This window comes from Elaeis guineensis, unplaced genomic scaffold (assembly GCF_000442705.2).
Source record: "Elaeis guineensis isolate ETL-2024a unplaced genomic scaffold, EG11 Super_Scaffold_1000033, whole genome shotgun sequence".
NCBI classification, from domain to species: Eukaryota; Viridiplantae; Streptophyta; class Magnoliopsida; order Arecales; family Arecaceae; genus Elaeis; species Elaeis guineensis.
In genome coordinates, this window is record NW_027332424.1 from 1,968,739 (window position 1) to 1,984,294 (window position 15,556).

At 35.7% G+C, this 15,556-nt stretch overlaps 1 protein-coding gene across 2 annotated transcripts in view; it reads right to left on the reverse strand.

Annotated features, from left to right (window-relative positions):
- Positions 1–3,285: 3,285 nt before the first annotated feature.
- The window catches only part of LOC105034757 (CRAL-TRIO domain-containing protein YKL091C), a 20,750-nt gene continuing 8,479 nt past the window's right edge, over positions 3,286–15,556 (reverse strand). Inside the window, exons 6-7 of one of the 2 annotated variants that reach the window (XM_010910021.4) lie at positions 4,065–4,175; positions 3,286–3,814 (exon numbers count right to left, since the gene is read on the reverse strand). In XM_010910021.4, the coding sequence (XP_010908323.1) occupies positions 3,692–3,814; positions 4,065–4,175 (234 nt within the window). In that variant the 3' untranslated portion in view covers positions 3,286–3,691. The remainder of the gene's footprint in view (positions 3,815–4,064; positions 4,176–15,556) is intronic. The other variant, XM_073250472.1, reaches the window with a different exon arrangement.

Consider the following 15,556-nt stretch of genomic DNA (forward strand, 5'->3'; position numbering starts at 1 on the left):
CCCTCCGACCTAAGATCACTATGATGACTTACAAGCAACTCACTATACTTTGGTATCGGACTATCTGAATTTTTAATTTAGTGACGAAAGATTTTTGGGCATGGTTAAGTACTTGTAAAGTGTGTATGAGTCAAGATGAGATTGATCGCTCCTGGTTTTAGGAGATAGTGCTACAATGTATTTCAATTTAGTAAAACCTTAGCCAGAGTAATCCTTATAAGGAGTCACAAGATTTATAAGGTTGAGACATAAATTGGATATACTGATTAAGAGTTGATAGTTTAACTCTAAAGTTATCTTGAGCATTGAGGGTCAAAGGAATGAATTATATAATAACCATATGCTAGAGGTTCTTAAATGTTGCTTTGCAACTTTTTGATCTATCCGAACATTGGGTATCATTGTTAGATGGTCACTTCGATTATTACAAAAATTTATTCCTATACTACCGACTTAGTTTCGAACCTATGGGGTCACGTACAAAAGAGATTCCTGTCTGATCAGATGGCTGATCAACAATTGAGAATCGATCAAGGGTATAATCGTCAATATGATTGATGATTAATCTTATGCAAAAGTTGTAATAAAATAATTTGCTAAGAGTTAGTGAATTAATGGAGGATTCATCAGTAATTAGATTGCTGATTAACTCAATTTAATTGAGCAATGAGGTTCGGATAAAATCTAATTGAATGGGATTAGATTAAGTTTAACTCGATTAGATTATAAGATGACCTAATTCTACAGGAGATTGATTCTTGATTTGATCAAGACTTGGGCTCGATTAATTTTTAATTTGATTAGGATTTAATTGAGATATTTAGGTGCCTAATTGGATTAGGTTCACTCTTACCTAATTGAGTCTAACCAAATCTGATTTGGACCAAATTAAAATTCAAATTGGAGTTCAAATTTGTTTGAACTTCCCCTTGCACCAACCAGTATTTCCACATCACCCTTCTCTACGCAAATTATGAATCTACATGAAGAATTCACATGCCAAAGCTTTATTCCAGGCCCTCCCTTTGGATATGGATGGGGTTTGTTTGATCTAAATTCAACTTGAATTTTGAATTCAAGTTTGAATTGAATCTAAACTAACCTAAGCCTTATCCTATCTTAACCTCCCTTGGACGCCCACATTAAGAAGGGTTCTTTTTGTGTGCAAAACTCAGACTTCCATGAAAAACATCTGAAGTTTTCACCATCGAAGAGTTTTGGGCAAGAGTTCTTTGGCCGTGGGTTTCTATTTTGGCATGTGGGAAAACCTAGTGTCTAGACCTTGGGCATGGGAGTTTAGAAGAGAGAAAAAGGAAAGTAGGAAAGAGTTTCCTCGATCCACCTTCTACCTCTACCTCTTGTTCCTCCTAAAAGTTCTTCTTCACCTCCTGAAAGAGTCCAAGAGATTCGAAGAAGAAACATCATCAGCCATCAAGAGAGTCTCTGTGCTAGCTAGCACTCCCAGGGGAACAATCAATCTGGGCTTCGAGTGGACTTCTGTAGAGGCCGGACAACCATGCGGCTACTGCACGACTAGAAGAATCTTAGATCCACAGTTATCAGTAGCGACAATGTTCGACCCATGCTCAGATATTGGGTTCGGAACTCAATTACTTAGTAGATACAATCTATTATACAGATATGATCAGCTGTTCTTAGATTTTGGATTTAGCATGCATGTATGTTTATGTCATCCGATCTTAGCATAGGTAGTTTTTAGATTCGATCTAATGCATGATAAGATTAAAAAGTTTAATCTTGCTTGCTTCCACTATAAAATTTTTGTAATTCATGTATGAAACTGCCTGCCATTCCTTTCAACCCTTAGGTCAATTTGCTCCATCACCAGTACTAGTGGACAATAACACAGGTGGTTTACCTAGCTAAGTCATGGACTACTGAAAACTGAAGAAAGTACGATAATATTGGAAGTTGCTATCATGGATGTAGGTTCAGGCCTGTTGCAGCCAATGACTCATGGTCCGGCACATGAGGTATTATCTATTCTGACCTATGGGCCTCACAATCTTGTTCCTTTGGATTCTAATTCAAAAGATGTCTCATGCAAAAAAAAGTTATCCCTTCCTATATAAGCCAAAGTCCTGTTTGTCTCACAACCAATATGAGACTAAAAGTGCTCTTCTTTCTTATTATCACCACAGCCTCCTATCAAGAGAGAGTTTATGTATGGATGAGAGGTGCATCACAATTGCAGGCTAAAGACCTGCATAGGCCATCAATTATTGCAATCAAGGGCTCATGATTCGGCATATGAGGTATTATCTGCTCTAGTCTAAGGGCCTCACGATTTTGCCTTTCTAGATTCAAATCCAAAAGGCACGTCACATGGGGAAGGGTGGTTCCTTCTTATATAAGTCAAAATCCTCCATGACTCACAATCAATATAGGATTAATAGTGTCTCCTTATTATCACCACAATCCCCCCAATCAAGAGAGAGTCTGTATATAGGTGGAAGGTGCATTACAATCATAGGCTTGAGACTTGCTAGGCCATCAATATTGTGGCCAAGAGCTCATTGTTCAGTGTGTGAGGTACTACCTACTCTGGCCTATGAGCCTCATGATTTTGTCCTTCTGGATTTTAATCCAAAAGATATCTCGTACGAGAAGGATGGTCCTTTCGCATGTAAGCCAAAATCCCTATTAACTCCAATGTGAGACTAATAGTGCCCACCTTCTTTATTATCACCATAGCCCCTTAATCAAGAGAGAGTCCATGTACATATGGGAGGCGCATCACAATTATAGACTCGGGACCTATATGAGCCACCAATGTTATGGCTAAGGGCTCGTGCCTTAATACGTGAGCAATTATCCACTCTAACCCATAGGCCTTATAGTTTTGCTCATCTAGCTTCTAATCCCAAAGGCACCTTGTATAAAGAAGAATAGTCCCTTCCTATGTAAACCAAAGTTCGTGTTGACTCTCAAACTCTATTCTCTTCTTCTTTTCGACTGTTTTTTGGTGGCTAACTTGAGCATCGAAAAGTTTTTATCAAAACAGATATTCAGCTATTTTAAATCTGCCCTCCAATGCTAGATTGGGCACCAACAGCAATAAGACCATTGTAGCTATGGGACCTTTGATCGCTATTAACATTTTTTCAAGACGGATAAGATCATCCATTGGCAAATATGCCTATCAACTTTAACTTCGATCTAGGTGAAGCTTGACTAGTGGATCAAGGCTGCACATGAAGATATTCGCAGAACCTCAATTAAGATAGACGAGATGTTCATCCAAGTTATCAAATCCAAAAACGATTTCTTGCAAGATCATTGATTCGCAAAGCCACAAGCTTTGGAATTGAGTTAAAATTATAAAAGGCAGGATGCTAATCTTATTGTAAAGTTATGATTAGCACAACTTAACAGTAGTCCTTTGATAATCCTGCTCAATGATGGATGGTAGATACTACCTACATGATAAAACAGCGTCAGGGGGGTGATTAAATTTCATCCAAAATCACATAAAGGTTTCAGAGGATGGGAAGTGAGGCAGAATGATCCCTCTTCGTATGCCACCTCCTTTCATTTCATGACTCGCGAATGGCCTGAGAAATCTGAGCATACTGTGGAAGCATACTTTATGTACGCTTTGCCTACAGCGAAGTATCCATTTTTGTTTGGTAAGTGGAACTATTAACAATAACAGGTTGGCCGAAAGGAACTAGTTTGCCGAGTCTTCAATGGAAACCAATGGCAACTTTCCACCATATATCTCTGGGAGTTGGCTCTCATCTATGTCCTCCAGTAGTGTTGCTCTCAGCTTCTTATCCTCAACAAAGACAAACTGCACGAGGTCAAGACAAATAGTATTAAAAGGTTCACAAGAGCTTGAACATCATAAAGTTGTTGTTACTTGAGCTGTCAGTGGTGTGCATAAGGTTGCCTCAACTACAAGCAATCATTTAACCTCAATATGTGTTCAGTGACTGTGGCATGTGTCATCCCAAATAAGCAGCAAGATTACTGAAACAGAGACAATCCTATTCCTAAAAAAGCTTAAATAAGAAGGCAAAATAAAGTTTTAACAAGATTACCTTCTTTTTGGTGTTGTCGTCAATAAATGGGTATATCATCTTCCATGCCTTCATGAAGATATAAGGTACATGGATTAAGAACACTTTGCCAAGCCTCTCTGGGTAGTTATTCTGCACATTTGGACAAAATGCCACACTGTCATTTGCTATAACAGCAATTTTCTTACAAATGCATTATGGATTAAAACAGTTACTTTTCTTTTCACAAACAAAGTTCACAAGCCTATTAAAATACTATCTAAAAGATATTGTCCTCAAAACCAAAGAGATGACTTGCATAGATAACATACAGAAATGACTTATTTAAGGTGAGTGCAAACTTACCTCTTCCAGTGTCTTCTTTTTGTGATTTTATAGATTTTTTGAATATACAATTCTAATAGTTATAATATTGGATGAAGAGAGAATCTGATGAGACTTCACTTGAAAATTGGTTTCCTGCATCTTTTTATGAGGTAAATGCTTACTAGAAGAATCTTTCAAAATTGGATTATCCAATCCTCAAGAATACAAGATTTCAATTGGAAAACATCTCCAGGGTACCATAAATGCTTGATGAGTCTGTTGGTCGTTCAGAACACTTGGTTTATGTCTTCTTTCCTCCACTTCCCTTTTCCCTTTTTTTCTGTTTGGCAAGGAGCCAATTTGATGTTCTCCCCTACACATCAAGCATCTCTCATGATCACCTGAACATGTCCAGTGGGGCATGCTTTTTTCTGATGCTGTCTATGATGACAATAGAAAGGTTTTCTCCAATCTGGTCATAAACATCTTTAACTCATAGTTCTTTATCTTTAAGATGATACACATTTTCTGTGTTAGATGGAGCCAATTTTCATGTTCTGTCCTTCCCATAGAGCATGTCCTATACATATATACACGTATATATATATTTATAAATACATATACACAAATATATATATATATATATTGGGAATTGTATCATAAAAGAAATCGTTTGACGATTGAGTTCATCCTTATATATGAATTATTATTTAATGAATAATAGTTATTCTGATATTTTTCATCACAAAGTACATCTTTCTTAAACTCTTGTGTTGTGATGAAGTCTTAGAACTATGCTAGTATACGATAAAGAGATGATTTATCGTATAGTTCTTAAATATATTCATGACCAAATGATACGTCATTATGGGACGATGACGTTTATCGAGTAAAGGTCATTGTGTGCCATATGGGTTGGTTGTCCTCTTAACCAAAGAGTGTGGTGACACTGGTATGGCATCCAGGTAAGATGTATGAGTACATCATCACTAACAAGTGACTCACCTGTTGAGTGTTTACTGTCAAAAGCTGCTCGCGAAACATATGCATATAAGTATCCTTCAGACCTGAGATCACCATAGTGACTTACAACAATCACTGTGCTTTGGTGGGAACTATCTGAATTTCTAATGCAGTGTAAGAAGGCTACTGGGTACAGTTAAGTACTTACGAAGTCTGTATGTGATCAATATGGGATTACCCCTCCAGATTATTGGAGTTGATGTATTGCAGTATTTCAATTTAGCAAAATCTTGACCAGAGTAATTCATGAGATGGATTTGAAAGGTTGAAATACAATGCGGATGAAGCAATCTCAGTTGACAGTTAATCTGAGACCATCCCAGAGCATTCAGGGTCAAAAGGATGAATTATGCGGTAACCATGTGTATGGGTTCTGAAATATTCCTTTGCGATAATTCGACCTATCGGGATATCGGAACCATTGCTAGATGGTATCTCGATTAGTACTGAAATTGATTCTGTGCTACCGCTTAGTGTTTGAATTTATGGAGTCACGCACACAAGTTAGACAAAGTAGGAAGGAATTGGTTATGTTTATATGTCCAATTTGGAAGTATTTGATTTGATTGAACATATAAGCTAACTTAATTAAAATTAAGTTATGGGTCAAATGGATTGAAGAGTTGACTATGTCTAGTTAGCGCTATGCATGAGATTCAGGTTCAATCCTGAGGATGAACAGTTTCTGATCTATGATCCATGGAGTATATGAAAGATTCGATTTAAGAACTGATTAATTTCAGATTTAATCTGAATTAATTAGTCTTAAATTGGATCCAAAATTCAAGTTAGATTTGGTACAAAAATCTAAAGAGTTTAGGATTGACAGTCTTTCAAATTATTTCGAACCAGCTTCGAATCGGATTCGAATCGGACCTGTTTTGGATAGATATGAGTATTCTCACTTACACTGAGATTCTCCTCTCACGAAGGATGACCAAAACCTGGTTTGGTGTTTATTTGGGGTATCCCAACTGGGTGTGGGAGTGGGTGCAAAGTGGATGTTATAAATGATGGAATTTATCTCATGTAAGAATCCTTCTTTCATGAGTATTGGACTAATTAAATCAGATTTGAGTTAGGAGTCCTACTCTCATTGGATCATGGAATCATCTATAAATAGAGAGGTCTCTACCTATGGATGCATAGCAAATAGCAAAAAATCATATTAAGAGAAGAGAGAAAGAGAGAGAGAGGCATGTGAAGAGAGAGATCCTTAATCTTCTCCTACATCTCTCCCTTTGTTGCCACCTCCTTTTCTTGGGCGTGGATCCTTCTTGGCATCCCATCTGCTGGTGTGAGGTGTCACACCAGCACCTCCTTCCTCATTTGGTTTACTTGCGAAGGTAATTGGATTGGAGTTCATCTTGCTTTCCTACGGTGTCTGGCGTGCATGCGAAGTAGAGGATCTGCATATCCAAGCCTCCGCGAAGGTTTAATCTAGATAAATTGAGATTTGATCTCTAGTTCCACTGCTAATCAGGTAAGAATTTGATCCTTAATCATGTAGATAATAAAAAAATTTTTAGATGCAACCTGGCATTCTAAAGAGAAACTGTTCCCTTCCCTTCAATAGTATCAGAGCAGATCTGAAATATATGCATGTATAATAAAATTTTTTAAAAATAATTACATGAGATATGATTGAGATTTTTTGTGATATTAAATCTATTTAATCTATTTATATAAAATTTTTGATCTGATTTTGATCGGATTAGAGATGCCTAATCAATGGTTGATTGAAGTTGTTATAAATCTGTTATAATAGAATTCTACTGTTGCTGAATTTCTGATAGAATATCAACGTAAATTAAAATCTGTTTTAAATTTATTTTAACAGAATTTTAATATTGTTATTTTTCTTATGAAGTAGAATTTATTTTAGATCTGAATTGGATCTATTTTGATGGATATTTAGATCTGAATCCTATCGAAATTCAGTACTGCGTGAAAACAGATTTTACAAAAAATTTATTCCTTATACATTCATATTTGTATCTAATTAATTTTTTATATGATATCAAATTTAAAATTGATATTTTATAATTAGTATAAAATATGTTTCAGATCTGATATGATGTATATGATACATTAAATCTAATTAGATTAGATGAAGAAATAATTGATAAGATCAAAGATATGTTCATGATATAAAATTATTTTGTCAATAATTAATATAGATGTAATTATGTATGAAATTAGATTTCAATCTTAGTAGTCTAGTACTCGAATTGATAAGATCACCAAACCATTCGGTTATAGGAGATTGAAGAGATTAATCTCTCTTTTATCTATTCGATGGGTTCTCTATGACATATAGAAGTGTCATTGTGATTCGATTTCATGAAGAAAAAAATGAATAGATTTTTATATATTGTTATGATCATAAAATATTTAGATTAGATCTAAAGTGATTTATGATTCATTACAATAGGATAAAATTCAGATATAAAATTATTTTAGATCTGAATTGCATATTACATATGATGTAAACGATATAGATCTAAAGTTGTCATGATACATGAGATGTATGTATGAAGTTTAGATCATACCTATGTATGTTTAATTGTTAAACATATTATAAAATTTATTTTCATGTGTTGAAATATATGTATGCTTCACCTGAAATCCTTGTAGAATAGTTCTACAGATTGAAACACATATTTCATACACTTAATTATGAATTAAATTTTGAATGATCTAGATTTGAGAATTAAAAATTATTAAGACACCACATAAAATGATGGGCAAAGGGTTAGCATGAATCAGGTCCTTCTAATGGGTTAGACCTAGGGTTAAAAATACATATGACTACGAAGAAAAATTGATTAAATTAATCAAATGTTGAATTAGTCAGATCAGTATTTCTTAGATCAATCTCAATAGTTGTAGTTTGATCAAGTCCATGTATTTGATTCTAATAAATGGACCATGATCATGGCTCCATGGTTGAGTCCGAATCTTTTGGTGAATCAAATCGAAACTAATTAACCAGTTGGTGTCTAAGATAAGTTTGGCAGATTCGATCAAGTGATTTTTAATTAAGAGCTATTCACCTAGATACGTCTATGGTGAGTTAAGGACATATCGCTCCTACTGATCTCACTTATTTGGCCAACATGATAGATTATATTTTGGTTAGGTCACCATCGATTCGTGCAGACCCATGCCATTAAGGTGAATCAGTGTGATTGATTTAGGTATCTTTAGACCAGCTTGTGTCTAATCCTTTACATGACTTGGTGAAGTCAGTGGGAGGATTTAAGCTTCCAGGTCGACTTCTTCTCTTATTCTCAGATCAATAAACTTAAATTCTCTAAATTATTAAGTCCATAAAGTGATAAAGTTATGAGATAACTTGGTCATTGCCTCCCATTAAGTGCGTGATAATGAGTCCAATATTCCAAATAAGATTGGAGACGTCACACACCTGATGTCTATTACATATTGAAATTTCATTCATCATATGACCATCATGATATACCTTCAGATCAATGCTCAAGTTTGCTGAGCTACACTCGGCCTGGATATCTATTTGTTGGATGCACTTTTTGTGCCATGTTAATGTTGGATCTAACCGAAATTTTAGTGGAGACGCCACACACCTGCTGAAGAGATTCCTAGGGCAAAACTCATTACTAGAAGTTGTTTGAAGAAATAATTGTTATAAACCTACCCATGGATGCACTATGGTTGGCCGAGCCACACTCGACCCGAATGCAGTCTATGTGGATTCTAGTACCTACTAAAAAATTAGTGTAATTTCTCGAGTTGGAGTAGAGGCTACCAATTCATAAAAATAGTGGAAGAACCTTTAGACTAAAGTCCATATCTTTAGGATTAAAAATAATTCATATACTAATAGGTTAATATTTTTTCTTTCAGTTATGACCAACACACTATTCCTCCGTACGCTGTTGGACAGCGACAGGCTCTTCGGACCCTACATCGATAGCTGGTATCGAAAGTTGAAGATTATCTTAGATCATGAGAGAATTTTGAACGTCCTTACAGATCAGGACCTGAAGAACCTGCAGTCAATACTCCTCGTGCTGTGAGAGATACTTACATGAATGGCTCAATGACCGCACGACCGTGCATTGCGTGATGAGAGTAGCCATGAACGATGAACTTAGTCGTAAGTTTGAGGATGCACAGTCAGAGAAGATCATTCAAATGTTGAATGAGTCCTTCGGCACCCCTGAGATGCAGAGAGACAAAACTTCCTGCACAGTGTTCAATGCCCATATGCGAGAGGGGGCTTCAGTCACCAATCATGTATTGTATATAATTGAGCAGATTGAATGCCTTAGCAAACTTGACTTTCTGTTGCATGAACATTAGGCAAGGATGCTATCTTCAATTCACTACCAAAATCCTACCTATCCTTTCTCAGTCATTACAGAATGATGAAGCCTGTGGTAAACTACCATGGTTTGCTACGATTACTACAGACTTTTGAGAAGGATTACCAGTCTAGAAGGAGCCAGTGAATTTAGTGAGAGGTTCATCTGCAGGGCGTCGATCTCTAGGAGAGGAAAGAAGAAAAAGGTAAAGAAATCCGTGCTGCCGATCCCAAGCAGAGCAAACATCAAAAGTTGACAAGAGCCTGACAGAGTGCTTCTTCTGTAAGAAGCTAGATCATTGAAAAAAAAATTATCCTGCTTATATAGCCACCCTTGATCCAAACAGGCTAAAAAAAGAGAAAGAAGCAAGCGGTTGCTTCACAAGATACTTATATGATAACTCCTTATAATTTCTTTTGTTTGTGATATTACTACCTGGTATTGGATACCGAAAGTCCTATTAATATATGCAATTCGTTGCATGGACTGTAGGTAAGTAAAAAGTTTCGAGAGAATGAGTAGTTTCTTAACGTTGGAGATGGAAATCTTGTTCCAGTTCTGGCTTTGGAAACTTTGCAGCTTGTCTTTGAGTCCAGTAGTGTCATGTTAAATGATTATCATTATTGTCTCTTCTTTTTGATGATGTCATCTCTGCAGGCCTTTTAGCCAAACTTGTTTACAAGTTTATAATAAAGAATGATTTTTGTGATATCATTATGAATGATACTATAATTATGCATGGATAATTAAAATATGGTATATACATAATATCACAGTCTGTTAGTGTAATGTACACAGTCAGTAAATGGCCTAAATTAGATAATGTCAATGAATCCTATCTTTAGTATTATAGGCTTGGTCATGTGAACAAGAATAGGATTGACAGGTTGATCAAGGAACGTATTCTTGGGATAGATGATTATGAATCATTGCCTACCTGTGAGTCCGTCTACTTCGTAAGATGACTAAGTCACCTTTTAAAGAAAAAAATTAAAAAAATTAAAAAGAGCCAGCGATGTCCTAGGTCTAATACATACTAATATATGCGGACCTATGAAGTGCCCAAGGAAGATACTACTATTTCATTACGTTTACAGACGATCTATCGAGGTATGGATATGTCTATCTTATGAAGCATAAGTCAGAATCATTTAAAATATTCAAATGATTCCGTGCTGAAGTAGAGAAATAAACTGAAAGAATATTAAGATCCTTCGTCAGACCGAAGAGATGAATACTTCACTAATGAGTTTCTGACATATCTGAAAGAGAATAGGATTCTCTCATAGTGGATCCCTCTGGAACACCATAGCATAATGGTGCATCCGAGAGGAGGAATCGAATCTTGTTAGACATAATCCGATCCATGATGGCTTTACGAGTCTGCCAATCTTTTTTGGGATATATCCTCTAAAACTGCCTACTATATTTTAATAAGGTGCCCAGCAAGTCTGTTGATAAAACTCCATAGAAGATATGGACTGGACGTAAATCGATACTCTCGTACCTTAGGATCTGGGGGTGTTCAGCTTATGTCAAGTGTTTAAACACAGATAAGCTTGGACCGAAGTCTAATAAATGCTTGTTCATAGGATACCCAAAAAAAATTAAAAGATACTACTTCTACCTTGCTGCAGAGCAAAAGGTGTTTGTCAGCAGCCGGACAGTCCTTTTGGAAAAGAGTTCCTTGGTGAAGGAGCTAATGCTGTAAAATTGAACTTAATAAAGTTCATAAGGTGGGAGGACCACACACATAGAATTGGATTTGACTGGTGAATCAAATCCGAAGCCAGTAGAGGTGCCATTAAGGAGATCCGATAAGATAACACATCAGCCGAATAGATACTATGATTTTCAGATCCGAAACGGTGACCCCATCGAACTTGATGAGAACGATGAGGATCCAATCACCTATATGGAGGCTATGGAAAGGCCCGACTTCCAGAAATGCTTAGGCCATGAAGTCCGAGATGGAGTCCATGAAAATCAATAATGTATGGACACTGGTTGATCTGTCTGAAGGGATAAAACCCATAGGGTGTAAATAGATTTTCAAGAGGAAAAGAGGAGCAAACGAAAAGGTGGAGACCTATAAAATTCGTCTAGTGGCCAAAGGTTACCGTCAGCATTATGGTATTAACTATGATGAGACGTTCTCTCCTGTGGTAATACTTAAGTCCATCCGGATTATGCTTGCTATCGCTGCACACTTAGATTATGAGTTTGATAGATGGATGTCAAAACTGCTTTTTTTAATGGGAAGATAGAAGAAAAAGTGTATATGATACAACCTGAAGAGTTCACATCCACAGATGAGTCGAAAGTGTGTAAGCTGAAAAGGTCTATCTATGGACTTAAGCAGACGTCTAGGAGTTGGAACATGCATTTTGATAAAGTGATCAAAATATATGACTTCGTTAGGAACAGAGAAGAGCCTTGCGTCTACAAGTGACTTCTGATTCTATAGTCATTTTTCTTGTGCTATATGTGGATGACATACTGTTACTAAGAAATGACATTCTGACTTTGTAGAGTGTGAAGCTGTGGCTATCATCCTAGTTTTTTATGAAAGACTTAGGAGAAGCGTCTACATCCTTTGGATGAAGATCTATAGGATAGATCTAGAAGGTTGCTTGGACTATCTCAATCCACGTACATTGATACCTTATTGAAGTGGTTCAATATGGATAATTCTAAGAGAGGTTATCTTCCGATAGGCCATAAAATTATTCTTTTCAAGAAGAATTGTCCGACAACTCTTGAGGAGAGAATGCATGAGTAGAATACCATATGCTTCGACAGTGAGATCTATCATATATGCTATAATATGTACGAGGCCGGATGTGGTCTATTCACTAGGGATAGTGAGTAGATACCAATCTGATTCAGATGAGAAGCATTGGAAGATTGCGAAAGTAATTCTTAAGTATTTAAAAAATACTAAAGATCAATGACTTATCTATGGAGACACTGATCTGAAACTTATGGATATACTGATTCCAATTTCTAGTCAGATTGTGATGATAGCAGAAGGTGTGGGGCTACGTATTTATTCTGAATGGAGGAGCTGTTTGTTGGAAGAGTTCTAAACAACATACTGTCGCGATTCTATATGCGAAGCGGAATACATTGTTGCATTGGATGCTGCATGTTCTGCGCTGCTATCACCTGGTGCGAGAGATCATGAACTGTGGTGATGTTGAACTTTAGAAGATTGATGGAAAGGAGAATCTAACCAACCTTTCACTAAAGCTCTCGGGATCAAAGAGTTCGATGACTTCAAATGGAAGATGAGTATAAGATACTGCCCTGATTGGCTTTAGTCCAAGTGAGAGTTGTTGGAAATTATATTCTAAAACCAATCATTTGACGATTGAGTTCATCCTTGTATATAAATTATTATTTATGAATAATAGTTATTTTGATATTTTTCATCATAAAGTGACATCTTTCTTAAACTCTTGTGTTGTGATGAAGTCCTTAGAGCTATGCTAATGTACGATAAAGAGAGGATTTATCGTATAGTTCTTAAACATGTTCGCACCAAATGATACATCATTATGGGATGATGACGTTTATCGAGTGAAGATCGTTGTGTGCCATATGGGTTGGTTGTCTTCTTAACCAAAGAGTATGGTGATACTGGTATGGCATACAGATGAGATATAGGAGTATATCGTCACTGAACAGTGACTCACCTACTGAGTATTCTACTGTCAAGAGCTGCTTGCGAAATACATGGGTATAAGTATCCTTCAAACCTGAGATCACCATAGTAACTTGCAAGCAACTCACTGTGCTTTGGTGATGGACTATCTGAATTTCTAATGCAGTAATGGAAGGCTACTAGATACAGTCAAGTACTTGTAAAGTCTGTGTATGGATCAAGATAAGATTGATCCTCTAGATTATTGGAGTTGATGTATCGCTGTATTTTAATTTAGCAAAATCTTGACCAAATAATCCATGAGATGGATTTGAAAGATTGAAATACAATGCGGATGAAGTAATCTCGATTGACAGTTAACTTGAGACCATCCTAGAGCATTCAGGGTCAAAAAGATGAATTATGCGGTAACCATGTGTATGGATTCTGAATATTCTTTTACGATAATTCGACCTATCTAGACGTCAGAAACTATTGCTAGATGGTATCTCGATTAGTGCAGGAATTAGTTCCTATGCTATCGGCTTAGTGTTTGAACCTATTAAGTCACACACACAAGGCAGACAAAGTAGGAAAGAATTGGCCTATGTTTGTATGTCCAATTTGGAAGTACTTAACTTGATTGAATATATAAGCTAACTTGATTGAGAATTAAGTTATGAGTTAAACAGGATTGAAGAGTTGACTATGTCTAACTAGCACTACACATGATATTCAAGTTCAATTCTGAGAATGAACAGTTTCTGATCTATGATCCATGAAGCATATGAAAGATTGGATTTAAGAGCTGATTAATTTTAGATTAATCTAAATTAATTAGTCTTAAATTGGGTTCAAAATCTAAGTTAGACTTGATACAAAAGTCTTAAAGAGTTTAGGATTGACAGCCTTTTGAAATTATTTCAAACTAGCTTTGAATCGAATTTGAATTGGACCTGTTTTGGATGAAATATGAGTATTTCCACTTACACTGAGATTCTCCTCTCATGAAGGATGACCAAAACCTGATTTGGTGCTTATTTAGGGTGTCCCAACTGAGTGTGGGAGTGGGTGTAAAGTGGATGTCATAAGTGATGGTAATTCCATCTCATATAGAAATCTTTCTATCATGAGTATTAGGCCAATTCAAATTAAATTTGAGTTAGGAGTCCTACTCTCATTAGGTCATGGGAATCATCTATAAATAGAGAGGGTCTCTACCTATGGATGCAGAGTAAATAGCAAAAAATCAGATTGAGAGAAGAGAGAAAGAGAGAGAGACATGTGAAGAGAGAGATCCTTAATCTTCTCCTACATCTCTCCCTTTGTTGCCACCTCTTCTTGAGTGTGGATCCTTCTTGGGTGTCCGATCTGCTGGTGTGAGGTGTCACACCAGCACATCTCCTCCCTCATTTGGTTTGCTTGCGAAGGCAATTGGATTGAAGTTCATCCTGCTTTCTTACGGCGTCTGACGTGCATTCGAAGTAGAAGGTCTGCATATCCAGACCTCCGTGAAGGTTTAATCCAGATAAAATGAGATTCGATCTCTGGTTCTACTGCTAATCAGATCAGGATTTGATCATTAATCATGTAGATGAATAGAAAAGCTTTTAGATATAACCTGAGTATTCTGGAGGAAAACTGTTCCCTTTCCTTCAATATACATATACATACAAATATACACATACATACATATACATACACATACATACATATACATAAATACACAAACATATATATATACACATACATATATATATACATGTATATATATATACATGTATATATATGTATACATATATATATATATACATGTATATATACATATATATATACATGTATATACACATATATATACATGTAGACATATATATATATACATGTATATATACATACATATATACATGTATATACACATATATATATACATGTACACACATATATATATATACATGTACACACATATATATATACATGTACATATATATATATATATATATATATATATATATATATATATATATAATATACATGTTTGTGTACATATATATACACGTATGTATATATATATAGATGTACACATATATATATATATATATATACATGTGTGTGTGCATATATATATATACGTATATGTATATATATACATGTATATGCATATATATACATGTATATATATATATAGACATATA